Source organism: Lissotriton helveticus, chromosome 7 (genome assembly GCF_964261635.1).
Source record: "Lissotriton helveticus chromosome 7, aLisHel1.1, whole genome shotgun sequence".
In the NCBI taxonomy this organism is placed as follows: Eukaryota; Metazoa; Chordata; class Amphibia; order Caudata; family Salamandridae; genus Lissotriton; species Lissotriton helveticus.
Genome location: NC_136068.1, coordinates 1,101,186,190 through 1,101,207,925, shown reverse-complemented (window position 1 = coordinate 1,101,207,925; position 21,736 = coordinate 1,101,186,190). Strand labels below are relative to the sequence as shown.

General features: G+C 47.0%; 1 protein-coding gene across 2 annotated transcripts in view; it reads left to right on the top strand.

The window, feature by feature from the left end:
- The window catches only part of KIF19 (kinesin family member 19), a 425,797-nt gene that overhangs the window by 364,605 nt on the left and 39,456 nt on the right, over positions 1-21,736 (top strand). For both annotated transcript variants that reach the window (XM_078654238.1, XM_078654237.1), the window contains exons 12-15: positions 6,014-6,212; positions 6,874-7,144; positions 18,186-18,307; positions 19,545-19,714. In XM_078654238.1, the coding sequence (XP_078510364.1) occupies positions 6,014-6,212; positions 6,874-7,144; positions 18,186-18,307; positions 19,545-19,714 (762 nt within the window). The remainder of the gene's footprint in view (positions 1-6,013; positions 6,213-6,873; positions 7,145-18,185; positions 18,308-19,544; positions 19,715-21,736) is intronic.

Sequence of the window (21,736 nt, the reverse complement as noted above, 5' to 3'; positions counted from 1 at the left end):
GAGACTCTGAATTCATACCTTGGAGAAGGCAAACGAAAGTCCAAGGGTTAGATTTAGACCCTGAGAATTTTCAACTCCAGCAACAGAAGATAACATCCACAGACTCATTGGGGCATATTCTCAAGCCCCTATCGCCATGGGAACATCACTTTTTCTGACGTTCCCATGACAATAGGGTCAGCGCCTTATTCTCAAGGCAGCGTTAACCCACTTAACCTGGCTGTAAGCCACGTTAAATGGCTTAACGCTGCCTTGAGAATAAGGCCCCTTTCATGCTAAATTTAGCGTGAAAGGGGCGTGCAGTGGGTGTTCCACTGCAACACCCATTGTGATCGATGCTGTTACCTATTATCAAGGACAGCGATAATAGGTGGCAGCGCTGAACTTAAGACCAGAAAAATCCTGGTCTTAAGTTGGCGAAATGGGGAGAAATGCTTTATTACTTCTCGTTTTTGCTTTTTCCATGTGTGCTGCCTTGTGCTGCACACATGGAAAAAGCAAAATGCCATGGTTTGTTCATGTACAGGAAGGCGTCCCTTCCTGTACGTGAACAAACCGTTTCATAAATGCCATTTTGATAATTATGATTGATAAATGGTATTTTAGGATTGTTTATGTGCAGGAAGGGGCACATTCCTGTACATTAACAACCCTTCACTGTACACAGACACCCTTGCACTCTGGTGCCAGGATGTCTGTGTTGGCGCTAAGTCGTGAAACTTAGCGGCATCGCAGGGGGAAACGCCAGGCTGCACCACATTCTTGAGAATAGGGTGCAGCCTCGTGTTTCCGAAGTGGCGGTGAGAGGCGTTAAGCCAAGGAGGCTAACGCCTCTCTCCGCCACTTCCTTGAGAATATCCCCACTTGACTTTGAAAATTACTAGGTTTGGAGCTAAGAAAGCTATCCCTGCAGTGAGAGATGCCAGGTATGCAGATAGCACAGCAACCCCCATGAATCACTGTTGACTGTGAGTCTGAGAGCACATCTAAGATGTAGGAATATAACAAGAACTAAAAACAACACAAGCAACGAGGGGGCAGGACAGCAAGTACAAGCAACGAGGGGGGGACAGCAAGCACGAGCAACGAGGGGGGGCAGGACAGCAAGCACGAGCAACTGGGGGGGAGGACAGCAAGCACGAGCAATGAGGGGGGCAGGAGAGCAAGCACGAGCAACGACGGGGGCAGGACAGCAAGCACGAGCAACGGGGGAAGACAGCAAGCACGAGCAACGAGGGGGTGCAGGACAGCGAGCACAAGCAACGGGGCGGCAGTGGAGCAAGCACAAGCAACGAGGGGGGAGGACAGCAAGCACGAGCAACGAGGGGGGCAGGACAGCGAGCACAAGCAACGGGGGGCAGGGGAGCAAGCACTAGCAACGAAGGGGGAGGACAGCAAGCACGAGCAACGAGGGGGGGAGGCAAGCAGGGGAGCAAGCACGAGCAACGGCCGCGCGGACAGGACCCTCTCCCCCCTTGACCCGACGATCGGTGCTGCCCGGACGTTGTTTTGCAAAGGTGAGGGTTCATCTTCTCGGTCTACCCCCCTCCCTCTCCCCCCTGGGTCCTCCACCGGGTGCTTGGTGGCCGGGTGCTCCTGGCCTTGGGTGGGTTGCGGGCCTGGGACCAGGGCGGCTGCTGGCTCGGTGGTGGCTTGAGGTGAGACATGGGCTTGCGGGGGGGGAGGTTCCGTTGTGCTACGGTTGTTTGCGGCCCGCACTCCAGGCCGGGTCCTGCGCCGTGTGCTGGCCGGGGCTCTGTGCAGCATTTCCTGTCGCTGTAAGGGTCTTATTTGGAAATCGTTGCACAACCTACCCTGTAGCGCGATTTATTGGTTTTAGGGGTATGTGTGTACTTTTGTGTCAGGACGGCTGCCCATTGTGTTGGGCCTGACCACAATTTGGTAAATGCGGGACTGTTTCTGGGAGACCATGCCCGTGTGATTGCTGTGATCGGGGAGGCCCTCTTCTTTTTCGGGCAGTGGTGCTGCCACGTGGCTGATGGGCTCCTGCGGAGTTGGTTGTCGGGCCCTGGGGGGCCTTCTCCTCACCCGGGCGGTAGTGCTGCCCACGGGGTAGGACCAGCGGTCGGCGGGCATGTTCCATGACCGCAGGGTCGGGCGAGCTTGGGGGGGAGCTGGTGATGCCTTCCGGTGCGCGGGGCTAGGGTCCGGTCGGGTCTCCTAGCGGCACAGCCTTTCCCCGCTTTATGGGGCAGCATGTTGTGGTTTGGTGCTCCGGGTAGTAGGGGGGCGAGCTCCACTTGCTGGCATCGCGCTGGTTGCGTGCTCTCATCTCGGGTGGGTCGGGGTGTCGGGTTGCGCTGGGGTGGTCGTCCTTCCGTTCCTGTCTGGCCGGGTACCGGGGGGAGCGGCGCCCATCGGGCGGCAGGCGCTCGAGGGGTCATGGCTGGGTTGGGCTTGCTGGCGGGGGAGGGGGGCTCCTTCCGAAGGCCAGGGGATGTAATGTGCAGGCCGCCCGCCGAAGCGGCGCTTACTGGCAGAGGAGGGGTGCGGGGGGGTTTAGGGCGCATGCGTGTTCACATGATGCCAGAGCCTGGTAAAGAAGAGAAACGGGTTAGGGCACAATTTTGCTGAGGCTGTAAGCGATTGGCAGACACCTGAGCGCAGGTACGTACGGACGTCTCTGCGCGTGTAACTGAATAAAAGCCGAGTGAGCTCTTAATTGAAAGTGTCCAATGGATTTATTTACAGTTCGAAGACATCGCCGGTCCGCGGGACGCCGATCAGGGAGATCTCGGACTGCGGCAGGCTCCGACTGGTATCCATATGCCTGTTGTCTGTCACGCTGCCTACACGCGCCAGTCAGCCCTCTGATTGGATAATGAGGAAGACCAATGGTAGTGTCTTTGGGGAGTTGTAAACCAATCAGAGAGCCGACTTGAGCGTGCAGGCAGCTTGATGAGGGGCGTGCTCTCTCCCGATGACGTCAGGGAGAGAAAGAAGAGAGAAAAAACGCCCCCGAATCGTTAAAAGACGGGGCTTAAAGGGAGTGACGCCCCTCTCCTCCAATGGCTGGCCAGCATTTACAAGGCCAGCCAATGGAGAAGAGAGGCGAGTTCAAGCCCCTTTCTAAGAAACATTAAATCTTCGGACCGAACTGCGCAAGCGCAGCACACGGTCCTCGACCTAATAATGTGAATTTCCGATAGACAAGGAGCGGCAAATTGTAAGACTAGATGCCAAAAATTGAAGGAGTGTCTACTTATTTTGAATACCTCTAGGAATACTCATGCTACGGCTGAACCCAGTAGTTCACTCGGATTAACATATGACAGCAAATCCTAGGACTTGAGGTCCCAGACTCTTAGAATAGTAATCAGGAATGGATGTTGTCAAAAGGTTCCTGAGATTTGGTTGGTGTTAGAGTTCTAAGCTCTAAATGCATTCTCACATATGGATATTGGGTTGTAAATCCTATGACCTGTAGCCAGGATCTGAGAGGGCCATGGCATGGTGGCAAGACAAACAAGCATTGAAAATGCAATAGGTCTCGCCTTTGATTAAGTTAATGCTAATGGTATTGTATAGCAAAGCAAATGGCTTTAACTTAATGAAAGGCAAGACCTATTGCATTTGGTGCTGCTAGTGTGACTGGTTCCTTTGCAATGAGACATGTCTGTGGTTCGGGCTGAGAGAGTTCCCTTCCAGAGAGACCTGCACCTGTGCAGAGACCTGTGCACCAGTGAAGCACAGGTGTACAAACTTCCTTGGAACAAGTTATAGTGCAACGCTACCAGCAAAGAAAATGCTGCATGGCACAGCATGGAGCCAGCCCAAATTACTGATATTCAGGGCCTATCTAATTATGCGGCAGGGGAGGACCACATTATAGGCAGAGTTTACTAAATTATGCGCCAAGAAAAGATGAATTATGTGGTGTACTGCGGTACATACAATTTGAGGCAGTATGCTTCACTAATTTGTCATTTTTATTACCCTTGTTAACACCATATGGGCTGATTTCACTTTATTAATGTCAGTTTAACCCCTAAATGCAGGAATCAGAACCCTCTGAGGTAGCTAGTTATTAACTTTGATACGTCTTAACTAGAATTTTTATTTGTTAAAATCTGCAACTTAGTGCAAAATGCGGCAAATCCTCAATGATGTGGAAAACTCCACGAAGGCAGAATTGCACAATTCCAATGTCCCTGCTTTTATTTGCAGGATATAATGAGTGTGTTCAGCGCCCATTTGAATTCTATAGTCTACTCAGCAGAGAACCCATATTACACAGTGGTGCATAGTGTGGCATAAAAGGACAGAAAACAGTGTGACATGGTGCGATTATACTGTTCAGTCTGACCCAAGATAGAAGCTCATAACACACAGCTTAACATAAGAAAACACATAACATAGCATAAAACATAGCATAGCATATAAGATAGCGCAGCACCTAACAGCACCTGAGATATAGAAAAGAATCATATACAACATAGCACAGCATAGAACATAACAGAGCACAAAAGCACATTAGAAATAGCTAAAACATATGCAGCATAGCACCGCATAATTTAGAACACAGAGCAGCATATCAACACATCGCACTATAACATGCTACTGGTTAAACTGGTGACTGCTGGACCCTAAGTACTGGGTGCAAAACCCAGACCCCAACTTAACTGAACTATGAAGTGTAAGGCAAACCATCCCATGCGCATGTCACCTCACGGGCGTGTCACTCCTGGGCATCAGGCTGCATGCGCCTCATCTCTCCCATCTGCCAAGCGCTATACAAGCCTGAAACCGTTATAGCTCAATGTGTGTACACAAGAAGACACATTCATCCATTGACTGTAACTTAGGAGAGCGCAACAAACCAACATGGCCTGGGCAAGCAGCAGGGCGGAGCACGACGCTTTCTTGGGGTCTGTATGTGACATGACTATGCATAACCGAGTGTGCTCCCATACTGTGCCCACTGCACCACTCACTTGGGCTCTATTAACAACCATTGTTGACTGCGCTTAGAGGCGGCCACAGCGCTATGTCAAGCACATATTATTATCACAATTATTAACAATCATTGTCATCATCATCATCCTTCTGCATAAGATGCATGTGGGAGCCCCCGTCCGGCCCACATGTCCAGCCCCTGTGTTCTGCACTCACCTCGTCAGGCAGAGCAGCAGGCCACAGACCATCAGCAGACCCCTCGATGGCAGGCACGCCCCCATCCTCATTCCGGCCACAAGTCCAACAGCTGGCCCGGCTTCAGCCCACACACTTCCAAGCTTCTACGTGGGGCCTGTGCACGGGGGTCCCTCCTTCTCCGACGATGACAGCCCCAAAGCCAACAAGTAACAACAAGACGTGATGAAGGGCGTTATTTCCCAAACCTCTCTTTCCCAGAAACGACCTCATACACAGCAAAAAAAGTACATGTCCAACTGTTGGGCATGGGGAGGGAGGGAAAGTGAAAGCACGCCGCCATGCACGAGCACGTGCACATCTGTTGTCTATACGCGTGCACATTTGGTTTGGCACAAGCAAAAGTGTACGAAAGCGCGCAAGTCCATTTAAAGTAAAACAAAGATGGCGTTGGGCTGTCCACATGCGCGTGCATTTTTCTCCCTGAGCGCTGCTAACGCCATGCAAGACCTAAAAATGCACGTGCATGTGGACAGCCCAACGCCATCTTTGTCCCTCCTTATGCGTGCACATGTAGAATAGACTACAAAAAGGCCTTGCATAGCGAGGGTAGCACTGTGAGCTGCTAACGCCAAGTGAGACCTAGAAATAATGGCAACAGGTTTTCAGCCACAGCAATACAGCAGGAAAGCCCAAGACCCAGGTGCCGAACAAGGAGAGTTCACGTGTATGGAACTGTCTGTTAAAGAGTACCAGGGGACCTATTACACAGATGTGTCGCAAACTAGAGCTATTGTTTGAGATAAGCACTTTCTCATGCACCTTTGCTAGTAAAGTATGTTGAACATCTATTTTGTTGGCAACATTCTTAATCCTTTTATTCCCATCCTTGGTAACTTAGTTGGGAGCAGGAGAAAACACGCCGTGCCCGCAAGTGGAGGGAGGAGATGAGAAAGGAAACATATGGCAAGGATGATAGCGAAAAAGATTCAGATACTGGAGATGATCAATCGGACATCATGGAGCCCCAGGAGGTTACTGTAGCGAGGGAGAACATTACCGTCCTTGTGGGGGAGCAGAAGAAGCTGCGAAAGCGGAAAGTAAGTAGCTAAGTTTGCACTGAGCATGGTTAAAAATGGTAAACCAGAGATTCATTAATATGATTAGGCAGAGATTCATTAATATGATTAGGCTGTTTTCTGCACTGCCGAAGAGTGCATTTCTGAAACGTCTCAGTATGAAACTCTGACTAGGTGGTGATAGAAGTGTTGTTCAGTATTCATCAGTGGAGTCACAATTTTTAGTTCTTGATTCATCTGTTTAACTGGGCAATTCTTTATCATGAAGTGTAGCTTGACTCCTTCTAATGCATGCACCATGCAAAGTCAGGTAAAATATGTGCCAAATTATTGTTCTGAAGGATGGTACTTTCTTTCATTTTTGCAGTTTCCCATTTTTTTTTTATTTAACTATTATTTATTCAAAATTGAAACAAATCTTAATGATGATGGGAAATGTTCAAATTAGTTTAGAATAAGGATGAAAAGAAACAAAGAAATATATAGATAATTTATTGGTATAATGATGGATAAAATGGTTAGAAATCTTGGACATGTCCAATGTTACAAACCACTGATTTGAGATTTAATTTTTGTGGGTCAGTGCTAACTATCTTTTTAAGTTTTTTCAGCATTTTGTAACACCATTCCTGCATTATGTTTCTAATCCTTTCCTGACTGGTGCTTGCTGCTCTTTCCTCAGCTGGAAATGGAGAAGAGGTTCAAGGAGATTCGGTACCAGGCCCGGCGGCTGGAGGAGGTCCTCCCACGCCGGATCAGCTCTGAGGAGCAGCGAGAGGTACTAAGCCTACTCTGCAAGGTCCATGAACTAGAGATAGAGAACACAGAGATGCAGTCCAACGCCCTGCTCAAAGACAACATGATCCGTCAGAAGAACTATGTAGTGCAGCGGTTTGAACAGCACCGGGCCTTGTGTGACGAGATAATTCAACAGCAGCGGCAGATCATCGGTGGTAAGGCCTGGTGTGGGAATATATTTAAGCAGATAAAGCAAGACTTGACAAGCACTCACAATGTTCCAGAAACTCTGAATTCTGTAGACTTCACCACACACTCCAAATTTTGAGTATTATCTTGAGGAACTTGTTTCTGCTGTATCAATCTTAAATGCAATTACTTATTAAGAGACCAGTCCTGCTAAAAAAAAAGTCAGGTTCCTCTAACCACGCTGATTATCTCCAGTATTTTCCACCAGTTCCACCTTTGGTGAGAATAATTATTGATATCAATAATGGCAATGCAGAAAGTGGACATCACCTAGAAGTTTTGCACTCTGCCCACCACCAAACAGCCGTAAAATGTCTATATGTTTTGGAGTAGCCCTGTACCAGTAACATAGGGACATCACCAGAGACATTTTATTATGGGTTACTCCAGCAAATATTAGCTTACGCCCATAAGGATGACACTCCTTTTGCCCTGCAGTTAATACTTACGAAAAATAGAGAAGCATACTGAATTAGCCTTTGTTTGTTTTATATGCGAATCATTGACTTTTCCATTTCTTCATTGAGTGTGATGTACTATGTTCTGCATGTTATTGATGCTAAAACCTCTTGGCTACCACTTACTGTGGGTATTATTTAGACTGTTTGCAGTAATAATGAACTTCCACTAGGGGGCAGAAACATACAGCTGCCATACCGCCGCTTAAATAGTGTTTATTCTGGTTCTTGCTGCTAATTATCAAAACAAAGCAGCAGAACAATGCAGTTGGATGCAGCCGACTATCTATAATTCCCTATTCCTAAAAATTGGTATTTTTTATTTATTTTAATATACCATTTTCACTGTTACATACAGCTGTAAGCAATAATCCAACAGCAACAACAACAACATATCAGTGTTCACTTGTCTTAAAGTTTAACAATCCATTCCAAATCAGAGCCACACCTCCCCCCTATCGTGTTTTATGCATGCTACATCTATTTCCAGAAACCATGGATATACCAAAGACCCCTTCGATCTTCTATTGTCCTCGACTGTCCCCCTCCTCATCACGGCTGCCCTGCTGGGGCCGTCACCCCACTTCTCAGTGTCAGTGCAGCGCATGCCACCCGGAGTGCCCTGTGTTGTGACTCTGTGTTTCTGTTATTCTGATGCCTGTTAAATGGTCCCCCAACTCTCCCATCCAGGCCTTGGAGCTAATCCCTACTCTGTCCTTCATCAGTGCTTTGTAAAGTGGAGAAACTAAGTGGCGGGATGAGGCCTGAAGCCAGCACCACCTGCAATGTCTCCGTCTGTCAGGGCATCTCCGGGAATCCTGTCCAAATCTCCTGCGCCGTTCTTGCAAGTTTAGCATAGTGCAAACTCTGACTGCTCCCCATAGAGAACCCATCACAGACATCTGCAAAAGTAAGGAATCACTCTCCAGGATAGAAGCCTCCCACTGCTTCACAGCCTCCCTCTCTCCAATCCACAATTGACATGTCTGCACTGATACATCTGAATGGCAGCGATGTTCCGTGCAAGCGTGTGCAGTGGGTTCTAGATTATTTAGAGGCATCGGTATAGGAAGACCATTTTCATCACCACTATCCATCCTTCTACTGAGAGTAGCCACGTTTTCCAAAACCGGGTAGATCGACCGCGTCATACGCAGTGCCACCAGCCAGTGGGCACAAAGACTTACGCCTGTTGACCTGGAGACCAGCTGCGGCACCAAAGTTGTGACAACAAGTGTGATACAGTCTCCTCAGATAGAATCATCTCAATATAGAGATATCAGGTGTACCCATCCCAGATTGTGATGCCAAAATCTCTCTGGTCCCTCCTACGTTTTACAGCCAACAGCTCAAGCACACGGGTGAATAACAACAGAGATAGAGGGCATCCCTGCCGTGTACTGAGTTCCATCTCCCAGTCCCTGGAAACCACTCTGCCACTCTTGACTTTGGCTCTAGATGCGCAACAGAAATTTGGTACAAAACCAATCTGTTGCAAAACCTGCATCAGTTACATCAAGTCCAGCATGTCAAACGCCTTCGTGAGGTCTCCTGATGCCAGCACAAGCTCCTACCAGCTGTGCCCCACTGAATGCAGAGCATGTGTAAGCCTTCTCAGATACATAGTGGTGCTACGACCAGGTATAAAGACACATTGGTTGTCATGTATCAGGGTTCCTACCACCCCACACAGCATTTCAACCAGGATCTTACACAGCACGTTCGTATCTGAATTAAGCAAAGTATTGGGCCTGTATGAGGAAGGGTCCACTACATTACTCCCCGGTGTGCACTATGCAAATCACTCCTTCCAGCAAGGTAGGGGTAGCGTTCCCCGCCCTTTAGCTGACCTGGACATCTCAAGCAGCGGCTCTGCCAGTTGTGCTGCGAAGGCCTGATAAAACTCAATGGGAAAGCCATAGCTCCCTGGCGTCTTGCCTCTAGTCATCTTCCACAGCGCCACTTTCAGTTGCTCAGGCGAGACCTCCACCTCAAGCTCTTCCTGGAGTACCGGCGAGACCACAGGAAGCTTTACCTGTGCCAGATATGCGGTTATGTGATCTAAGTCAGCCGGTAGAATCTCGCCATACAAACTCATCAGGTGGTCTCTAACTGTAGTGTTAATAGCCACTTGAATTGTCACAGAAGTCCCGTCCAGTTGCCTCAGTGCCATGATAGGGGGCATGTCCATTTCCAATTTAAGTAGCCATGCAAGGAGCTTGCTGGGCTTCTTGCCCTCCTGGTTTAGCCTCTGTCTGTACTCCCTCTGCCTGAGCCTGTCTAGTCCATCCCATGTGTCCCCCAACTGCCTTCTGAGGGTCACCAGCTCCATCCACTACTCTCGAGCATCAGCCTCTCGCCTCTGCGCTTATGTTATTCTACCTTCCAACACTCCCAACTCGCCTATGCGCTACTTCAGGAGGTCACAAATTTTGCTCATATATTCCCCCCTCATGATAGCTTTCAGCACCTCCCACTACGTACCTGTACTAGTCATCGAACCCCAATTATCTTCCAGGTAGGCGGTCAGTGCTTCACCCAGCATTGCCGTATATGCAGTTTCGAGAAGTGTGTCAGGCGGCAGCCTCTAGTCTGGGAGCTTCTAGTGCGAACTGGACCCACATAGGTCAAGCCGAAGAGGGAAATGGTATGATAAATATCTCCCCAGATATGTGGCTGTCTTTACCCCAGTGTTCATTGATACCATTCCCAATGCATGATCCAGTGTGCTATACATGCCGTCTGTAGGAAAGTAGCAGGAGTACTCCTTTTTGGCTTGTTTCATTGCTCTCCACATAACCTCTTTGGCTGCTGGGTATGAGTGATTCATTCCTCCAGAAAGCCGAATCACCCTCCACTCTCTCCAGGAAGCCCAACAGGTGCGAATTGTTCCTGTGAGACTGACCCAAAGCGTCTTCTTCTCTACCTTCCAGTTTCTTGATAACTGCCATTAGGCGGGTCACTTGATCATTGAGCGTCATCACTTCTTTACTCAGGTCATGGAGGGTGTGTTTCGTACTTGTTACCCTGTCTACAACTTTACGCAAGTCTGTGCACAGGAGGCAAATTCTATAATAACTGCATTATTCTTCCCTTTAGGGCAGTGCACGAGCCTTTGATGACCTCAAGAATGGCCGCTCTGGACGGGTCCTCATTTTGCTCAATCTGCAGAGGCCCTGTCTGTCTTGTACTCAGAGTGGTGGAGCCCTGTGGCATCACATACTACATAATGGTGTTACTCTGCTGGCTCCTAGCAATTTTTCCTTTCCCCATGCTGTGCCAGGGCACCCGCCCAATGGGGCCCTCAGATTATATGCAAACAGGCTGTGGAATGGAGGGAGAGGTGCCCCAGGGCCATCCCCTGTCCATGTATCACAGTCCTCACAGCTATGCCAGCCTCAGACCCTGAAGAGACATTACCTGCAGTGCATCTCTCCCTCCAAGGTGCTCCCTCAGAGCACTCCTGTAGCAAGAGGAATTTTGTCTCAGTTGACGGCAGGCTTCCACCCACCTGTGACTCCTAAGGTAGAAGGCCTCCAGCTCCTTCCCTTCTGTCGAGGATCAGGGACAGGTATGTCCTCCGCTGATCCCACTCCAACGCCGATCAGCAGATTGTGAACTCTTCCGAACAACTGTGTCCGCTGGGGAGCTCTTTTACAGTCTCACCGCTGATGTATCTGGGCTAGGCTGCACCTTCAGCAGGCCACCCGCTCTTGACTCGGGCCCCCAGTCAAAGCACTGTGACCAATCTGTGTTTTAGAAAGGGGGAGAAGGGTCTGACTGTCACCACACCGGCAGCTCTCCTTACATCGCGGCCTGGTGTGTCCCCCAACCAAAGCTGGCCCTCTAGATCACTGATCCGGGGGGACAACCAGCTCGGCCTCGCTTTTCTGACCGCTGACCCCTTGTGGTCACAGGATGCAGGATGGCCCTGCTGCCTGCAGTTCCTGCATCAACCTCTGTTGCCCAGCACTTGGAGGCCCCAGTGCAGACTCGAGGCCTGCCTGCGCTTCCTGACTGGCCATGGATTCACAGAGCTTCTCTGCCACCACTGCAAGGATGTGGCGCCATTCAACCGAGCTCCTATTAGTCACCTGGGACACCGTACTGCAGCCAGTGTACAATCCGGGCTCATACAGACAGAATTTGGACGGGTGTTTACTTGGGACATCGGAGCATGGGCTCAATGTGTCTGATCGGCCATCTTGTCAGGTGTGATAGGTATAGTAAGAGAATACAATAACTAGACTATCTTCTGTTATCAATATTATTCCCTAAAATGGGTTACAATAGAATGCCCTATTGGAGTTAATAATAGAAAATCTATTTTTGTAAATTATATTTAGTACACAATGTTTATGTCAGGCATTATTTTATTATATGATATTCTGACCCAGATAGGGCACATAAATAGCATAGTTTATTCTTGTGCCACAGCTCCTTCAGTTCTCCATGTCGGGGACCCTCCTAAAAACACAGTAATGACGCTTTTCCTATAGTGCTTTCATATTGCTTAGACATTGACTCTGGGAGACCGAGTGGCTCGCCCGCTGCCAGGCTCTGCTGGCTATACCCTCTCATGCATTCTGGCACACAAGCCCATTGTGTTTTCACAAGCAGCCCCTAAAGCACTTCTGACCATTTTAAAGGAAAAAGGTAGATCACCAATTGTTTAGTCACCACCCATTTTGATCCTCTTTATTGCTTTCAGAGTATGCTTTGAGGCTTCAAAACATCTTCAGGTGATATCCCTATCACTTAATTCTACTATTTTTTTTTTAGTTCCCTCTCACAGCTGACTGGGCAAGGCTAGTCCATGTGTTCTTACTTAAAAGGGATCGGTCATTAGGGTGACTATTGTGGTAGTATATTGGCTAACCTAATGAACCAGTGGTACCCACCCCAGGGGTAGTCTTTCTCTTTTATATCCTGACTCTGTGCTTCCCTTGCAAGTAGTTCTACATAAATGGTCCAATTTAAACAGATCAAAAATCTCAGTCACGGAACTTCACACAAAACATATTTCTCCTTACATAGATGAAAATCTTAACAGTGATACGCCCGGGTTCACACAAAGGTTCCTTCTTAGTAGCACAACTCTTTTTTTTTGTTTTTGCTACTCTCCAGATTGACTTTGTATTCAATATTTTTTCGTTATTTAAATAGCTCCAAAGCCACCTTCCCTAAAAGAATATACGGTACCTTACTACACGGAAACCTACCTACACAACCACATTAGTTATTACACCTTATCACACCTACTACGATGGGATTCGTGAAGGACCGCTTGTAGGGGCAGATTTATGACAACTGGCGCATCCCTGCAAATCAGCAGGGATGCGCCAGGTAAGATACGTCAGGCAAGTTTACCTTTGCACCATCACAGATGCGCCGCATTTACTATGCGGCGCATTGTGGCACAAGGATAAACAGATGTGTGACGCATCTCCCGTCGGAAGGGTGGCTCATTGCTGGAGTTACGTTGCAAGCGTGACGCAACTCCAGCAATGCTCGTGGGCTGCCCATATATAATGTGGTGCGTCACGCCTTACACCTGCTTCAAGCAGGCGCAAGGTTTTGACGCAGCGGCGTCGGAAAAGTCACTGAGTGGAATCTGGTAGTTTCACTCAGGCACTTTACCGAGGCTTTACTGCACCGGAACGCCCCCCCACCCCCCGCGCCAGAACGCCCACATGAAACCTGACGCAGGTTTCATGTGGCTCAGGGCTTTAAAACGTGACGCATCTCCCTAGATGCGTCACATTGTAAATAGGGTGCAACGTGGCACAAGGTTTACGCTGCCGCTCCGTCACAGAAGTGACAGAGCGGCGGCGCAAAACTGGCTCAAGGGGCTTGTGAATCTGCCCCCTAGTGTGCAAAAGAGAACAGTAAGCATGGGGACTGGGGTGGAGGGAGACAATATTCCGATGAATGACCAGGTTCCTCTGTGGGACAGGGGTTGCAGAGCCAGCTCTGTTAATTTAGAAACTGAGGCCCACTTTCATAGCTGATTGAAATGAATCATTGAATGAGTCCTGTCTCATCCTAAGTGAAATTCCTGTAATTTCCTTGATCAAAATTAGATAAAATTCAAGAATAATTATATGAAATGCGGATCGGGCATTTTTCACTTTTTTTCTTAGCTTGAAATATGTCCTAATAAAGCACAAAATCACATGTGACACGAACAGGTTCACATTCACATGGTTCACATTGTTCCAGTGCTTCCACAATGGAATTTGTACGTGAATGCAATCTCAGTTATGCGATGGAGTGTAATGGTGTAAACTCAGGCCGTTCGTTAACAAGTGTAATATGAAATGTTGCAAATTACGCAAAATTCAATCAGTGTAATTGAAATATCGCAAGGAGCTAGCTGCCTCATAAATATTAATGAGACAACATTTTTATGAATCTTTGCAAGAAGCCTCCTTGTGCTTTGCCAGGTTAGTGCATCTGGCACAATACAATCTTTTGGTTAATTCACATTGTAGATGTAGTGCAAAAGTAGTGTTGTAATGTAACCGGACAACAACCCCATAAGTTCACTCCAGGACAACAGATCCATGATAGTTATAACTCAATGCTAGTGCCCCTTTGAAATGCCCTTACACAAGTGCCAGCAATGCCTGTGATTCCAGTACCAGCAATAAGTTAGGTCTTTGGCCAGCTCTGAACATTTCTTCCTTTCTGTCTGCACTACTTGCATCCTCATCATCGCATTCCTCACGCCTCCTCTCCTAGTTCCATAAGTTACCATTTCAGAACCTGGAGGGCGAATGTGCATTCTGACCCCTGTTCCCTATCACTGGGCTGATGGTTACATCCATTGTCTCACTACCAAATAGATTGTCTCTTTTACCTTCAGGGATTTGAGCTTTCTACAGCACATTATTCAAATTGATGTAGAGGAGGTGTTCAGTCCATAATTGCAGGCAACTCATCAACCATAATCACAGAATGAGGAGCCTGGAATGACCACACCTCCCACCTAGGCCCGTCATGCCCCACGTTGATCAGACAGGAGCAGAATCTTTTTCCTGAAAGAACTTTTTCTACTATGATGAAACATATTTGATACACCTGCATCCTACAGTCAAGAAGAGGGACTGGTTGAATACTTGTTTTTCATGCTCCATTTTAAGATTAGGCGATATACTCTCAATTTTCATTCCAGACACTATAAAGTAGGTCTAGCTTTGATGGCTTGAAGTTACCTACCTTCTGTGAGGATTCCTTTTCACCTTTTTAATCCTGAATTTTCCATGTGATCAGACATTTTAAGGTAGGGATGGGAAAGTAGTTTCACAAACTTTTGATTTCATGTTCTGTGATGTCACGAAGAAAGAAAAGTACAAAGCAATATTCCACAAGTCAAGTTAAATATTCTGGCTCTCTGATATTTTCTCTAGTCACTAAATTGATGCAAGTGTGATCTATATTAACCCCATACTAGTTATGTTCCATCACCGCAAGTCAGGAGCACTCATTCAAAGAAACTCTGCTAGTTATCAATAGATTGCTGGTGGACCATCCGAACCAACCAGAGGACCCAATGACCTGAGGTTACTCTGCCCCATTTGAGTAATCTCGGAATCCAAAAGTAACAATGACTTATTTTCTCAACTGGGAGTTTCCTTCCAGGCGTGTATTCGTGAAGCAGTTCACGCACTATCCAGTGTGCTGCATTATTGGCATGCAGAATCTCTAGACCAGGAGATGCCATCCTCCTTCATTGGAAACCATGGTTCCCATACCACTTTCTTCCTCCCCGTCTGGCTCACAAAATCGTGGTCGTATTTTGTAGCAGTTCACTTGGCTCACGATTCTAGTTGTTTTATTTTGAATAAACTAACATTTGTTCTCACATCTAATAAATAGGGCGGTGAATCATTTTTTCACATTCCTCTCAAAGAGGACCTCCCATTAGAGAGATGGCCAAATTCTTCATCCTACTTCTCAAGTGCTGAGTTTGAGGACCTGGAATGTTTAATTTTACTTTTGAAGCTTTTTGACAAAAACATTACATTAATTCAGGTATCTAGAAAAGACATCACCACGAAATGGAACCATGATAAAGTATGTGGCTGCGGGTTTGCCACTGGCAGGTAGACAGTGATAGTAATCTCTCATTCCCTGATGATTTTGTTATGCCTGTCTTTCAGCCCTTTACTCACACAAGAAGTATGACGGATTTGGCAAATGTAGGAGAGATTACTGTTTTTTACAGAGATAAGTCGCTCAAGGAATGTCTTGGTATCTTCTCTCTTAATAAAAAAATTCCTCTTGTTTGAAAACTCATCTTAGTTTCAGAGAAATAAGCTCCTGGGCCATTTAAGCTCATAGGGCCTCATTTATGAAATGTGACGCATCGCTGCGTGAAAACAGCGATGCGTCACTTTTCATTGCGCACTCCTTGCGACACCAATGATGCGTCATATTTACCATATGACGCATCATGTCGCAAGGAGTTACAGATACGTCAGTATTCCTGACGTATCTGTAGGCGCAAAAGTGACGCATTGTTGGAGTGTGTAACAAAAGTGACGCAACTCCAGCAATGTGTCCTTACACATGGGGCAAGCCCCATGTGAAAGGGCTTGCATCAGTCTTACGCCTGCTGTGAGGCAGGCGTACGTTTTTGACGCATTTGAGTCCTAGAAGTGGTGCAGTGAAATCTCATACATTTCACTGCGTCACTTCCATGACCCTTTCTTGCGTCAATACGCCCCCCTTACATACATTATACCTGGCGCAGGTATAATGTGGCGCAGGGGTTTACAAAGTGACGCATCTACCTAGATGCGTCACTTTGTAAATATGGCGCAACAAGGCGCATTTTTTACACCACTGGTGCGGCACAAAAAGTGACGCACTGGCGGCGTAAAAGTGACGCAGAGCCTCATAAATGAGGCCCATGGCCTCTTGTGACATTAGCTAAGCTATCTTGAAAATGTAAGGGCATATTTATCAAATAGTCATACAACGCAATGCAGGAAGGCAATGTCCTGCACTGCATTGTGTGACAGGAAGAGAGAAGAAGTGTGCCATATCTACGAAGATATGACAGATTCCTGCTCTCTCCCTGCGCTGGCGTACTGAGTGCTGCCTATCTCTGACGCAGGCAGCCGTGTGCCATGGTACAGGCAAGATTGTTTTTGTGTGTGAAGGGAAACCTTCCTGCACAAAAACAATACTTTGAGGCATTTTCCTCTTTCTGCGTCTGCTGCAGAATACAGCACACCTAGAAAGAGCAAAAACCGAGGAGTAATAAGGATATTTCTCCTCATTACACCTTTGTTGGGAAAGTATGCCATTTTAATGCAACCCCATGTTTACCAACCTTCGCAAATCTGGGAGTGCATCAAAATTCATGGGTGGATCCATGGGAACGCCCATGTAACCTCTTACCAATGCAGAGTAATGCACGGAATCGTTTTGCCCTATCCCGTATTACTCTGGATTTACTATGTCATGCAGAGCCATGCAATGTGTCTTTGTGTGGCTAAGTACATTCCAATTAGTGGCTTGTGTTGCCTTGTATCACCATGCATGACACAAGGGCAATGTAAACCCTTTATAAATATGGGCTATTTTTATAGTTGTTATCACTTGCGGCAACGAATCCTTCAGCTGCAGGGTCCCCGCATAGAAACCTTATGCTGTGTATTAAACACCCATTTCACAAGCTTGCACGTTGGGATAAATAAGTTTAAGGAGTTTCATAAGTAAACGTCTGTGTTTCACATATTTATGAATCCTGCTCCCAGGAAAGGCACAAGAGCTCTCTATTCACTGTGACATAATGTATTTCATCATGAAAAACCATTTCCATCCCATCCACCTCCCTCAGAAAGGCCCTCCTACTCATGCAGTAAGAACAAATTTGCTTTTATTGATTTTCAGAGTCATGTCCCAATGAATGCAATCTGCAGACCCTCCTTTAGGGCTACTCTCCGTGCTCTTCACAGGCACGACTTCTTGCATGCTATTGCTATTTCAACTGGATTGAGTCCAGACTTCATCTTCTTGCACATTCGGTATTTTGTTGCTTCATAATCTTCACAATACAGGCCTGAAGGGCTTGGATGCATCAATAAGTGAAACTTATTCACCTAAGAAACTTCTCTTCTTTAACTGTACAGCCCCTCTCCTTTACAAATCCCCCACTCTACCTTTGGCTATAAACTGGCCTCTTTCCTGCACTTCAAAGAGGAGAGAGTTTACCAGAATCATGACAGGGACAATGGGGCAGTGCCTGCCGGTGAGGCCTTCTACTCTCGGGCTTCTGTGCTTTCTTTCTCACCTCTTACACTGCTAGGCTCCCTGCTCCAGACATCCAATAGGACCAAGCCCCCAAGCATGACAGATGGAGCCGTAGAACCAAGAACAGTTTCTCGATGAGTAATTTATAGATTTTGTAAATATAATATGGTCTGCTTTTAGAGAGTGAAATGTGCTATTACTTTCAATATTTGGATCCACTGCCTTTTCCAGCAAGAGGGACAGTCTCTGAGTATCTGACCATGTTTGGAAATCTTCCATGTAGATCACAATCTGGCTGTGCCACACCACCTGGAGATGCTGTATGATATCTACCTACGGGAGCTTGAAGATGGCAGCCTTGACCGAATCACCATCATCAATCGAGTCGCCATCAAAGCTCTGAAGGTACTATCTATTTTCTGGATCGGAAGTACATGCCCGGAATTAATATTCAAAAGGTGCTCTGAGAGGCTGCCGAACCTATTGGGTGATCAGTAGATTTCCCATCTGTCCAGTGACTCTGAGAGGTCCATCGTCAGCAATGACGTGTCTGATTCCCACAGCCAGAGTTCTGTAATCCAAGCCCTAATTGGTTATCACATTTTTACCACACACTCTCAGTGGTTTATTTTCCCCAAACCAGGAAAAAGCATTAGTCTAAACGCAGCACTTGTATGTGTAGAGCGCCCTTTCTATGAAGTTTCATGAAGCTAAAATAGAGCTCCTAGTAATGAAAGAGCTAACGATGAAGAGGCAGCCCTGTCTTGAGCGGTGATACGCGGAGCTTCGAGTTATCTGTGATGTTCTGGAAGGAGATCTGGGACCTGCAGCACCGTTTGTCACCAGAATCAGAGGGGGTGGCAGGGTGCAAAGTGAATGCATCCAAAACAGTTGCTTTTTCTGGGCCATCGATGTAAACCACGACAAATCGTGTGTTTTTCAAATGTTAGGAATAGAGCCACAAGAGCTGGTCATTGTTGGTGGCAGGGGGTTCACCTATCAGTTGTAATGGAAGTTGTCAGGCAGGGTGGCCTGACACATGCTAAAGTAAAATGTGCATTTTTAACTGTTGTGTTACAGGATATCCACAGCGAAAAAATTCTGGGTGCCCTTCTGTCACTCCTGCTAAAGAACAGATGCCTTAAAAAGCACAAGGCTTTCTCTTGTCTATCTGTTAGATTTATGAGAAGTTAATCATGTTTCAGCATAAATGTTGTTTACACTTATTGACATCACTCTTTAGGGGTGCCCCTTCTAAATTGCTTATATTTAAAGGGGTATCTCCATTCCAAGACAGACTGCTCATATCCCTCGTTAGAAAGCTCTCCTAGGAAGGACATTTTTCAGTAGTTAGCCGAGCATGTCCTGGAAGAAAAGTTAGTTTTACAATTGAGGCAGACTTTTATATATAGCATGCATTAAATAAAGTATGTAATAAGGCACTAGAAATGTCTCTTTTAAAAGAAAGAAGCAATTTCCTAAACTGCTGATAGAAGTCCCTCAGGAGAGCTGTTCTTGCATGAACATTAATGTAACATAGAGCATGTGTTGGCCTGGATTGAATGTATTTTGTAAAGGGTGACTTGTATTATTAAACCATCCAACATGTAAGATAAAATGGCCCATTTATGCCGCCTAACAGGACAGCCAGAATTCGCTCCCACGGATTGCGCAGGTAACAGCTGGAGAGAGCGGGCAGGAATTAGACTCTGATCAAGAGAGCGTGCAGACCTATGGCTCAGAAAATCAGCCACCACCCCGGAGGGAGGGACGGAGGAACACTTTGCCACCTTTGATGCCTGAGGCTGAGAGGTGAGTCTCAGGATGCTGGGGGAGAGCTTCACTGGCCACGCAGATGAGCTCAGATTGGGAGGTTCATGAGGAGGCAGTGCTGGCCTAAACGTAGACCTGGACATTTTATAGCAAGCCTCTCTGAAGGCCTAACTTGGCTGGGGCAGAATCAGTCACAGATCAGGCAATTTCTGATGAATGGGTGATTGGGTCTTTTCAATATTTGTTTTCACTTAAGCTCTCAGGCTCCTATTTCATACCTTTGTTAGTGTCTCCCTCATTCTACTCCTCCATCACACCCTCATCTATTTATCTTCTTATTCGTTTACAGGGGTACACAAGGACTCACTTATAACAGAAATGTGATGGTTTTTTTTTTAAATTGGGAGAAAACAATTCGGCTTGTAGTTGGATGCTCTTTTTGAAATGTGTGAGGACATACCGGTGGTGCAGAGGAGGCACACAGGGAATGGGGCAGTTTGGAATCTTGAAAGTTTGGTTGTAAACTGACCAGTGGTAGTGGTGGTGGGGTAAAGCTCGGTTGTATAGGGTTGTATAAAGATCAGGCTTACATAGTGTCAATGGGTTGGATCCATTCTTCACCATATGCTGATCATTTAAACATATTTATGCTGGCAGTGTTTGTATTTTTCATGAAGACTATATCTTGATTGCGTGAAATCTTTTGAGCGTCAACATGAATTGTTTTGATATAGCCCCATCAAATATATGCTACAGTAGTGTCTTGAGTGTAGGGGAAAATCTTTTGGATCCTTTTCGGGCGGGAACCAGACAATACAGACTCCCCAATCTCACGATTTCTGGAATGGATGTGCCACACTAATTGATCATCCAAAGGTCGTCTCGGACCAGCTGGGGTGTGAAGCCCTTATGGAACATCGGTGGTTCTCTCCCTCGTGGTGACCTCCACACATGCTTCAAACACCTAAGCCTTGCTCAGTGTCTTTCTTTCACAGGCCTGCTCTTCCTCACATTTGGCTGTTCTGCTATCTCTTTCTAGGAAAGGTTTCAGATGCATGGCCTCTTGCAGATCCAAAACCTTGTGCATGTTTTGAGGGTTACAACAACAACCGGGGCCTTGTCCCTGGTAGACCTCTGTCTGTGACATTGGAAAGTCTCCCTCACAAGAATAAGGGAAGTGCAAGCGACTTACGGGGGCTGCAAATAAGCTGGCGATACCCCAAACCCAGGCTCGTGCCACGTTCTTTTTGTTGAAACTGTTTATTGAAAATAGAAACATGAAAACAAACAAAAACATAGTAAGGCATTACAATAGAAATGTGTCACCAATTAGCCCGTGGGTGGGGGTTACAGACGCAAATCAGATATCATCACAAACAATAAATCGGGGGGGGGGGGGGGGGAAGGAGACCAGAAGTGTACAAAACAGTTATATTCCTGCGGAGGAAACATCAGGTTGGGAGGAAGACAAATCAATATCACATTCCGATATGGGGGGAGCACAGATATCGCCACGATATGTGTTCCACTGAGTCCAGATCTTCCCCCATTTGCCAGGTTTGCCACGGGAAACATAAACCGTTTTTTCTCGAAACATGCACCAATCCATGTTTTGTTTCCACCCCAGGACTGTCGGAGGCCTCTGGGCGCCCCATAGTTGGGCAATGTCACGCTTGGCAATCATGTTACCTAAGGTTGCCCATCGAAGCTGCGCCAGATTGTAATCATTCGGCTCCCAGATGTTCAACAAGCACCTTCGCGCTTCAGGCATCAGTCGCACACCCGTAACCTCGCTCATTACCGCATGTACTCGATTCCAATAGTTCAGCACAGCAGGACATTCCCAAAGCATATGAAGAAACGTAGCCACCATGCCGCATCCACGCCTGCACAATCCATCCGCCGAGAACCCCATTCGCACCAGACGCGGACCAGTCACATACACCCTATGCAGAATTTTGAGTTGGACAAACCGAAGGCGTGCCGGAATAGCCACCTCTTTCGGGGAAGAGATCGCGGTTTGCCAATCTTCATCATCAAGCTCCAGACCATCACTGGTCC